Source organism: Olea europaea, unplaced genomic scaffold (genome assembly GCF_002742605.1).
Source record: "Olea europaea var. sylvestris unplaced genomic scaffold, O_europaea_v1 scaffold456, whole genome shotgun sequence".
Taxonomy (NCBI): domain Eukaryota; kingdom Viridiplantae; phylum Streptophyta; class Magnoliopsida; order Lamiales; family Oleaceae; genus Olea; species Olea europaea.
In genome coordinates, this window is record NW_019262870.1 from 28,800 (window position 1) to 39,133 (window position 10,334).

The following is a 10,334-nucleotide window of genomic DNA, read 5'->3' on the forward strand; positions in this document are numbered from 1 at the left end:
CCCCTCTTGGTGGACCTCACACCTGATATTTTGAGGGAAGTTTCAGGTGGAATGGAAGAGTGACATCTTGAGATTATGTAAGCTAGCTCATCATTAACTGGTGTTTTATTAGACAATATGAAAGCATTGAATGGCATGGAAAACTGCTTGTCAATAGTTAGGGGCTTTGTTAGTTTTCGACTTCTTTCCACCTTTTATATTTGACTTTGTGAGTAGTTTTTATATCTGCTTGCTACATGTTAAATTTTGCAAACAAAAGGATTTCAAGCGCAATTAGTGGAAATGGAACTGCAATTGTGTTACCGTATGAAAATTAATTAACTAATTGCACGATAAAGTGAAGAATCTAACGCTTCAACCACACGGCAGTCTTGCTCTTAACATCGTTTTCATCATGGTTTCCAACATTATTAATAACTGACAGGGTGATGGTAAGCCATTTTGGAGACTTGTTGTTTCAGATGCCACTGGTTGCGACAGTGATAATTATTTTGAAGAAGTATACAAGGTGAACTTTTTGAGGTTAAGCTGTTCAAATAAATTGTTGCATCAAAATTCTTGTTGTGTAGCGCAAGAACTATTGAAGAATGTATCTATTCTGTACTCGTGAAACATACTAGTAATTGAGTTTTATCAGCTTTTTAGTATCTCATCTATTGTATTTGCTTTCATCAGTACTATGCAAATGGTGATGCATGGCATCTTCCAGATGGAGCCTATGAAACAATGTCCCTTCTGAAAGATTCTGGAGGTCATCAAGTATCTTCTTGAACTGTTACATGTGTAATATTTAAATTAAATATTGATGTCTTAATTTCCCTTGTTTTTACTTATAAAGTACTGATAAATGTGCAGTTAAACTGGCTGTTGTTTCCAATTTTGACACCCGCTTGAGGAAGCTACTTAAGGATCTGAATGTGTTAGATCTGTGAGCATCAAGATTTTCTCTGTTTATGCTTTCTGTTACTTTCAGTGATTGTTTAATCCAATATTAGTAATTGAGTTCTTGTGCATTTTGTTCTTAAAGACCATGAATTTTTTTTATTTTTGTGATAATATTCATCAAATTCACTTTTATTTGTTGGTGTTTGACGATTCGTTGACATGTATATTGGAAAATGGTATATCCATCAGAAATTGTTTTCTTTTTCTTATCTTTCTTTTGAGGAATGTGGTACTCTAAAATATCCATTCATTTAATGCAGATGCAGAATAGAGCCAAGTAAATCCACAAACGACATTCATTGATCTTTTATTGTTTCTTTTCGTTTAGGTTTGATGCTGTCATCATATCCTCAGAGATTGGATATGAAAAACCAGACGAAAACATATTTAGAGCTGCGTTGGGTATGTGTTAAAATACCAAGAGCCTTTATATGAACAATGCAGTTGATTATCTATTATTCGCCATATTCTTCCACTTGTTTTTGAGATAGCATGGCCAACCAACCACGCAGTTCTTCGCTTCAGCATGCTAGTCTAAGCTTAAAAATAAGCACACGTTACCTAGAAAAGTATATTTTTAGTTTCCAAACATGTTAACTTGCCTTTTTTCTCGCTTTCAAAAAAAATAATAATAAAATAAAAATAAAAATTTACTTATTTTGAAAATACTTTTACTTGCTATCAAAATTAATAACTAAAACTTTCAAGTTTGATACATAAAAAAATACTTGTTTTAAATCGTGCTTATGTACTTCTAAGTAAACTTGTAAGTAAACGTTTTAAGCTTAGCTCCATTTACTTTTCCACTTAGTTACGTACTTGTAGAGTTTATTTGGTGTACTTGCCACTGACTAATACCCTTCATATAACAATATGATGAAATTGAGTTATCTTAGAAATTTAATATTGGCAATTGTGTAGATCAAATCTCTGTAGATGCCAGCAAAGCAGTTCATGTTGGAGACGATACAAAGGCTGACAAAGCAGGGGCTAATGCCGTTGGGATTGATTGCTGGTAGGTTAACAGTGTTATAGTACTCACTATATGCGCTAGTTATTTTCATTCATGGCCAACGAGTGGCATGTGATCAAATGTTGTTACATCACCATTTGGATTCGATCACATTTCCATCTCAATTTTGTACCTACGGGATATAAGAGGGTTTTTACAAGGCTCTATTTTCATCTTCAAACTAGTTGAACGATACAGAAATTCAGAATATGTGAAAATAAAAAACTAGCTTGTGGTTTGACTGTTATGGTCTATATGAAAATGCAGGTTATGGGGTGTTGATGTCAAAACCTTTGCAGATATACAAAAACGCATCCTTTTGCCGGAACCATAAATTTTGAGGATGTAGACATTGCAGTTCAGTAATTATTCTTGGTGCTATTTCCTTGGCGGATTTTATATTCATGGCCTTGTTCTTATCTTATGAGTTTTTGACATGCACAACGAAAAACGCTATGTTTGGTAAATGCATTAGGACATACAATAAGCAAGATTTTGTCAAATTTTTCTGGGACTGCATCTGTACACTCCACTCTTTTGATTGAGCCATCAAAAATCCAGGGAATTTGAAAATACAATGGTGTTGGACTAAATCTTGTTCAAGTTTATGGATTATGTTTTCTGTTTTTTTTCTTTTAATTTTATGTCTGATTGCCTGCCAGTTAATTGCTGGATAATTTGCTAACCATGATGTAGAATGCAAGGAAGAATGGATATGCATAAAAACAAGAATTATACATGTTAAGGAAGGTGATAAAATGAATAAGCGCTTTATATCATTATTCATAGGCTCTATGATTGTGTATTACAAGCCACGGGTGTAAATTTACAACTTTGTTTCAGAATATTTCTACTTAGAACGTATTAATTAGAACTCATGAGTGGGATTAAGCATGTTGGCGCTAGAAGCGGAACCTTGTATTTCAAAGCAACTAGAACGAAATTCTTTACTACGAAAGAATTCGGTTCATATATAAGATTTTGCAACTCAATTATGGATGATGGAATCATCAAATATTTGACCTCTTTGAATACTTGCATCTGATCAACATGCAATATGACCTAAAAAATTTAATGAAAATCTTAATTTTGCCGGATCGTTACGGGCTCTCTAGCTGAATTTTCTCAAAGACAAAAATGGAAATAAAAAATAAAAAGACAAAAACAAAAACACACCTGCACAAACATGATAAACAGTGCAAATATTCATGCTTTTTGAAATGAGCATTCATAATTCACTGAACTCTTCGTTCTTGCTTATCGTTCTACCATTAAAACTCCAACCCAGGACGTAAGTTCAACCGACCTAGAAAAACAACCCCAAGAAAAGAATTTACAGTTTCCAGTCGGCAGAAAGTTGATGTTGAAAAGTTTGCTGTAATGACTGCTTGCCTCAAACTACGTCGCAGTTTGAATGTTGTGTTTCTCGCATACTCTAGTTCCGTTTTCAGCCCACCACTTCTCTGCCTGGTCTTCTGTGAAACGCTTACGACTGTAGAAAACCAAAAAAATGTTCACTCGTCGGATCAATGTAAATCAACCAATAAGTAACCGCTAAACAATTCCGTTGAAGCAAAATATCTTACATCTGACAAAAACCTGTCCATAGATTTGTGTCTGTTTACGAATGGAAAGAATTTTGGAAAGAATCAAAGAGCTATTAAAAGAGATAACCTGAAACGAACTCGTATCAGTTCGTTGACACCATTTTGTAAGGGGATAAGAGTCAGGTACACGCCCGTTTCATATTGTATTATCCGCTCTGACTTCTGCACTTTGGTTCCATTAGATAGGGGTGAAGGGGTCGAGTTGTCACTCGACTCACTTTTAGGAGAGGTTGTGCTTGTAATACCGCTTCCATTAGATAGTCGACCAGTGTTGTTCAGCATTTGCTCAGCCTTAGAGTCCATGTTTCTGCATGCAATATGCTCTTTAGGCACTCTCTCAGACATCTCTTTTAACTGCCGGCAAATTGGACCATTGACACTGTTAGACTCTATTCAACCATTACAAGAATCAGAGGTTTCCTTATAAGTGAACCAAAATAGCAAGATGACAGGAAGAACATATGATCATTAAAAAGTAGAAACAAGAAAATAATATGTAATCTCACGCAATCTTATGCAACCATGAATTGAAGGTTGAGATCCTGACCGTCTCATTACTGTATTTGAGGGTGCTTGATCCTCTATTTTGTATCTCCACTCAAAATACAAAGTAATATTCTCCGTTTCAATCAATAGACAAATGTGACAAGAGCATAGACCGTATAGGAAACAAGATTGATGTAACTCATAAGAAAGTATGGTAAAGGGCAAAAATTTTGTGTAGATGCAATGACTTAATAATTCATTCATTCTTGTGTTCGTAGGGCACTCAATGTCTACACGTGACATGAATTACATCCCTCCATAGCAGGTCTTGCTTTTTATGAGGATCGGATTCGACCCTTCTATGTTGCCAGTATTAAACATACATAAAGTTTGGATCACTGTTCAATTGGGGGATCATCCACAAAGTTCATCAATAAAGAAAGTTCCACAGTCAGACTAGATCACTAGATGTCCAAGAATAATTTCCTCGAAACTAACCCATTAGGGAAACCACTTGGCTAACTATTTCTACGAAAATGTACCTCTAAGAGTATTTGAAAAGATAAACATACTGATATTTTGAACATAGAACAACGTCTTGCCTGTGCTGTCAGCGACTTGATTACTTCTTTTGCGGCTTTGCTTTTTTCCGCCTCATCAGCTGCATGTGCAGTCACCTCTTTAAGTTTCTTTGATTTTTTTCCCAGTTCAGCTTCAAGAAGTTGGGATTTTTTAGCAAGTTCTTCTACCTAAAAAAAGACATTAAGAGTCAGGTTCTAAAAAGCAAAAGGTAAATAAACAGAAGGCAACAATTAATATTTGTTTCCAATGATGTATGCAGGATATTTAGGGCGTTTGAACTGGGGTGGGGGGTGTTGGAGTGGACACTTTTGGATGCAACAACTGAGCCATCCCCATCAATCCAGAAAACAGCAGTCACACAGCAATTTTACACTTCTGAACGTATTAAGAAAGTGCAAGGTATTTATGAGTCTATGCAGAATTTTAACACAAGTTAAATATGTTGCAATGCTTTAATATGAGAAGAAAGATTAATGGAGTCCAGATTAGAGAAAAATGCATGCCAACATGTCCATAGTAATTTCTGCATCTCCAAACAGGCTTACCTGTGCCTTTAAATATTTAACCTCCTGACTTAGACTATCATTAGCACTCTTTATATCATCAGCAGTTACTTCTGATGTGCAAACTGATATATATGGTAACGCTGTGGCAGACCTCAGAGGGCTTGACTTTCCTGGAATAGGAGATGGTGACCGAGAAACCATTCTAGAACTAGGAACAGAAACTGAAGTCAAATTCTTAGAATTTCCAAATGGGCTAACAGTAGATTTTGACGAAATGCTTGCCCTCTGAATATTTTCATTCTGAAGAGGAAACACTCGGCTGTTATTTGATTCAGATCTCATGTTATATGTGGAAGTCATTTCAGATTTAAATGAGTCAACGGAAGAGAGTCTTGAAATATTTCCAGGTAAAAGAGAAGTCCCAGTCTCCTTCTCTGTTGTTTCACTGGGCTTATATAGTGTACCTCCACTTTTAACATTAGGAATTCGAGGAACAGCTCCTGGATCTATCGCCTTCTGTAATTTGTTGAAACAGTCATCACAGACACGATATGGCTTATTCATACTTGGGGCTAAGGATGCTTTAAGGGTCTTCCTACTGCTGCATGCTTTGCAGAAAACGAGTCCGCAATTGTAACAGTTGTGACGTATTCGTCTGAAATTAAAAAGATTATGACAACCTGAGCATATGGAATTATCAGCACTAGATAACCATTTATGGCGGCATATGACAGCAGTAAAATTTGAACCACAGGCCAAACTTTTTGCTCGTTTATCTTTTAGAAAGTCGACAAGAGTAGGGGTATCCCGATCATCATTATTGCCATGCCCGAGTTGCCCATCTGAACCCTTTCCCCAGGTATAAACTTCTGCCTTTGACGTCAAAACTGCAACATGATGTGAACCACAAGCAATCTCTTCCACAATACTGTCAGCAATTTTACCTTCTATACAAGTGGGAGTCTTTCCACTGGGTACATGATTCAGCAGCCGACCATAAACATTACTGCCCATGGTATATACTCGTCCTGATGTTGTCAGAGCAACGGTAAGGTTGTTCCCACATGCTACCTCAGAAAAGCTTATGTCAACCAATGAATCTATACATGCAGGAACTAGTCTTGATTCATTATCACCATGCCCAAGCCGGCCTTTATCCCCGTTCCCCCAGGTGAACAGCTTTCCAGATAATGAACCATCAGATTCTCCAGAGTTAGAAGATTTACTCGTTACTTCAACAATTGCTGCAGTGTGCCATACACCACAACCTACCTTCACTGTCCGCAATCCCTTTAAAGTTTCCACTTCTCGTGGAATACTGGTGCCACTACAATTTCCATGCCCCAGTGCACCAAAAGTTCCGTCTCCAAACGTAAACAATTGGTATGCAGATGTGATCAAAGCCGTATGCCAAGGCCCACATGAAACAAATGACACATGTAACCCCTCAATGAGACCACCTACCTTTTTGGGGATCCAGTGACTAGCTTCACTTCCATGACCAAGCAAGCCACAGTAATGAGTACCATCACCCCAAGTGTACAGATCACCAGAAAGTGTAACAGCACAAGTGTGATATTCACCGCATGCAACCTTTTCAACGTTCATGCCACAAAGCGTTTCGATGAGCTTGGGGTGGGAAACATCAGCTTCAACTCCATGCCCCAGCCTCCCCCCCATCTCTTCCCCCCAGGTGAATACCTCCCCATGTTTAGTGACTAAAACTGCATGTCTATCACCGCAAGAAATACTATGTACATCAAGTACAATGGTTGATTCTAATGCCTTGGGCAAGAGAGAATTAACCTTGGTGTTAGATGATCCATGAACTTTAACCACATCACCTCCCACCACCCCATCACCAGTGCCTTCTCCCCAAATGAAAACATCACCCAAGCTATCAAAATCTTCATTACAGGAACCTTGACTTGATGAACTTACAGCACTGGATAGACTCACGCGAAATGTATCACCTCCAGAACTTCGGCCATTTGGGTTGTCTACAGCCCCAGCTTGCAGTGAGTTGATAGAATATGTAATGGATTCTGCTCGTGTAGGGCTCTTAGCTATCGCAGTGTATGTAATGATATCAGCAAACGCTTTCCCCCATCCGCTCTGAGAAAGATTCTCAGATAGTTGGGTATCTCCTTGATCCTGAGGTAACTAAATTAGACAGAAGAAAAAGAAGAAATTAAAATAAAGAAAGAAGAAATTCACTAAGATGATTTTGTTTATAAAGAGAAGAATAAGATAATATGACTCACAAAAGAAAAACTTGATGGGGAGATCCTCCGACCACGTGGACTATCTGATGATATACTTTCACTTTTTGCCTCCTTTTTTATTTTCCTGTAGCCACCACGCGCAATTAGAGCTTTTAAACCAACAAACCAAACCTCGGCTTCATCCTTATCTTTACATATCTGTCAATATTTTGTAGTGGAAATAGACAGATTATGAGAGAAAGCCAATATGGTGGGTGCATCCAAATGTTTTGCAGTTGATATAGTGCACATTTATCTCAATAAGAACTTAAGAACTAGTCAATAAACTCACCAAATCCAAGGATCTGTCGCTATAGATGAGAGAAAATGACTGGTATTCCTTCTCAGGTCGAGGATACCGCTGAAATATTGCCTGACAAAAGAAAATGGCTATGATGTTAGTCAAATGCTTCAAATTTTAATATCATTGTTATGGTACATGTAACTCTGGTTGTTTTACAAAGTATTGACCACCGAAATTTCCATGTACTGCTCTAAGTGCATCTTGTTATATTATCTACGTTACTTTAATGTCAAATGCTATGAAACCACATTATTAATCAATATATCATGATTCCTATACTAGGTCTCCACATAAATTTTCTTCTCCAGATTTTCCTTTTGTTTTTGCCGCTAATTTAGAACAGAAAATCTCGAAAATTTTATTTAAAGGCATTGAAAAGCATAAATTCAAGAGACAAAGATGTCCAAATGGGAAAGCAGATTATAAGGTAGAAAAACTATGACGTTCCAGGTGGATTATCTTTCCAGCTCCTATAGGAAAACAAATCCAGTGAATTATGTAAACATAGAAATCTTTCTACGTCGATGCCTCTACAATGCACCAACTCATGAGGAAATGAAACATCTCTTAAAATTAGAAAAAAGTTCAGTATACTTACAGTACGCTGTCCAGGAATTATCCTTGAAACATGACGTAGCTCAAGTTGTTTCTCATCTTTGCCATAGTACCATATCAATGTAGAGTCATCCTACAATTTTTCAATCAAACTAAATAACTAAAATGAAGAAAATTAAAAAAAATGTAATTGCATTTAATAAGAAAGAATAAGTTCTCCAAAGCTACTAACGAATGACATAGGACGACATCCTAAAAATTTTCTATTTGGTGGTTAAACATGAGAGGTATAAGATAATATATGTTCTAATTCAATCAAAAAGTTAATACTTGGTCACAATCATATGCTAATAAGATTATCAACATACCATCACTTGCAGCAACAAAAAATACTTATCACAAGACTACTTATAGCAAAAATTTGGGATGACCAGAATCACAGATGACATGTCGACATTACAACTTACAGTGGAAAGTCGAAATGGGCAAAACTTCGGCTTCCCTCTCCGTCCATACTTCAGCAAGTAGGATCCTTTCTTAAGAGCTGTAATGGCCTAAAAACAAACACTTCGTAAGCATATAAATTCCTACCAAAATGCCTATCCCAAAATTTCAGTACTTATTTCCTCAAGAAATACAAAGAATTTATGTGAACACAATACTTCTAAGTACAGATGCAGCATATGACTGCAATGTCTACTAAAAGACACAGTGAAACTTTAGTACCTGATCAATGTCCCTTTCCACAAGACTAGGTCTCTGCAAATCAGCCATTCAATTTGGGATATAACTTGGAGCAAAAAATCATCAATTAAACCAAAACCCATTTGAATAATCACAAAATGATGCCCTTTCTATCCTATTCTGCCCCATATAACACCACCCTTAAACTCCGAAATTCAAATTTCAATTTCTTCATCTACCCCATCGTAAAATCCACAAAACACAGAACCCACGAAAATCTCTCACTTCTTGGGGGACAAAAAATTACAGCTCACCTAAATGTTTACTCAATTCATCCAAGATTCTATTACACTGGACCCAAAGATATGATCTTTGATCACTGAAACAGCTGAAATCACTTCTCAAAGAGAATTTTTAACCCTAAGAAAATATTTTCGTCAATTTCTTTCACATGCATGCATAAGCATTCAAAATAGTTGAACCCAAATGCCACATTGGTGTTATAACAACAAGAGTTGATTGCAAATATCTATTTTTTCAGAAGTTCAAGAAATTATGCAGGAGATAAAATTAAGAAGGGGGTATCGGTCTTCTTTTGAGCTCAAATGTAAAATCTTTGGCCACAAATAGGCATAGAAAAAGCCCTCTTCAAGCAGGCAAAAAAAGGAAAAAGAAAAAAAGAATTGGCTCTCGAAATTCAAAGGGCTTTTTGGAATTTAAATGAAGCAATTGTTGGAATTGAAAGTGTTGAATCTTCAGGCTCTTGACCCCTTAAACGTGCAATGCAGATTTTCTCGCTCTCTCTCTCTCTCTCTACTTTTTCTGTTTCGAATCCATCCTTTTTATTCCGGGAAATGCCATGTCAGCAACTGGAAGTCAGTTGCCTTGTTTTATCTAGGATTTTCATGATTAGGATGTTTTTGTCATTTTCTTTTGGAATCTAAGGCCCCGTTTGATTGCACGAAATTTTCCATGGAACATGGAATTCGAATTCCAACTTCCACTTTTGGCCTGTTTGATTGACAAAATTTTCCAGGGAATTGATTTTCCATGAATTTCTAGGTACAACACCTTAAAGCGTGATTTTCCACCTTTTTTTTTCCTAGGGGATAGGTGGTTTTTGGTTTTCCACCTTTTTTTTTTTTTTTGGCTTTTTTTATTTTTTTTTAATTGTTGGCAATGGGAACAAATTTTAGGAATAATTGTAAAAGAGGATATCCCTGAAATTGACAATTTCCACATAAAACAAAGTCAAACGAACATCAAAAAATACTTTTACTTCAACATTTTCCACGTGAAAAATTTATACAATCAAACACAATAATTTACAATTTCCATGAAAACAATTTCTAGGTAATTCAATTCCTTGGAATTCATTTTCTTTCCATG

At 36.4% G+C, this 10,334-nt stretch overlaps 2 protein-coding genes across 4 annotated transcripts in view; one reads left to right on the forward strand and one right to left on the reverse strand.

Moving 5' to 3' along the window:
- LOC111388131 (haloacid dehalogenase-like hydrolase domain-containing protein 3) overlaps positions 1–2,565 on the forward strand; it is a 6,368-nt gene extending 3,803 nt beyond the window's left edge. Inside the window, exons 4-9 of one of the 2 annotated variants that reach the window (XM_023012806.1) lie at positions 425–508; positions 676–751; positions 856–928; positions 1,274–1,347; positions 1,867–1,960; positions 2,225–2,565. In XM_023012806.1, coding sequence (XP_022868574.1) covers positions 425–508; positions 676–751; positions 856–928; positions 1,274–1,347; positions 1,867–1,960; positions 2,225–2,291 — 468 coding nt within the window. In that variant the 3' untranslated portion in view covers positions 2,292–2,565. The remainder of the gene's footprint in view (positions 1–424; positions 509–675; positions 752–855; positions 929–1,273; positions 1,348–1,866; positions 1,961–2,224) is intronic. The other variant, XM_023012807.1, reaches the window with a different exon arrangement.
- A 569-nt stretch (positions 2,566–3,134) lies between these two features.
- Positions 3,135–9,785, reverse strand: LOC111388126 (PH, RCC1 and FYVE domains-containing protein 1-like). Of its 2 annotated transcripts, none has more exons than XM_023012802.1 (9): positions 8,988–9,785; positions 8,729–8,815; positions 8,305–8,394; positions 7,695–7,775; positions 7,403–7,561; positions 5,178–7,301; positions 4,653–4,799; positions 3,632–3,918; positions 3,135–3,449 (listed from the first exon to the last, which is right to left on the reverse strand). In XM_023012802.1, exons 1-9 carry the CDS (start codon positions 9,033–9,035, stop codon positions 3,356–3,358), a joined length of 3,117 nt encoding a protein of 1,038 aa, XP_022868570.1. In that variant the 5' UTR covers positions 9,036–9,785; the 3' UTR covers positions 3,135–3,355. The 2 variants fall into 2 exon arrangements, with proteins under 2 accessions (XP_022868570.1, XP_022868569.1); XM_023012801.1 differs by having other exon boundaries at positions 4,623–4,799.
- Positions 9,786–10,334: the final 549 nt, after the last annotated feature.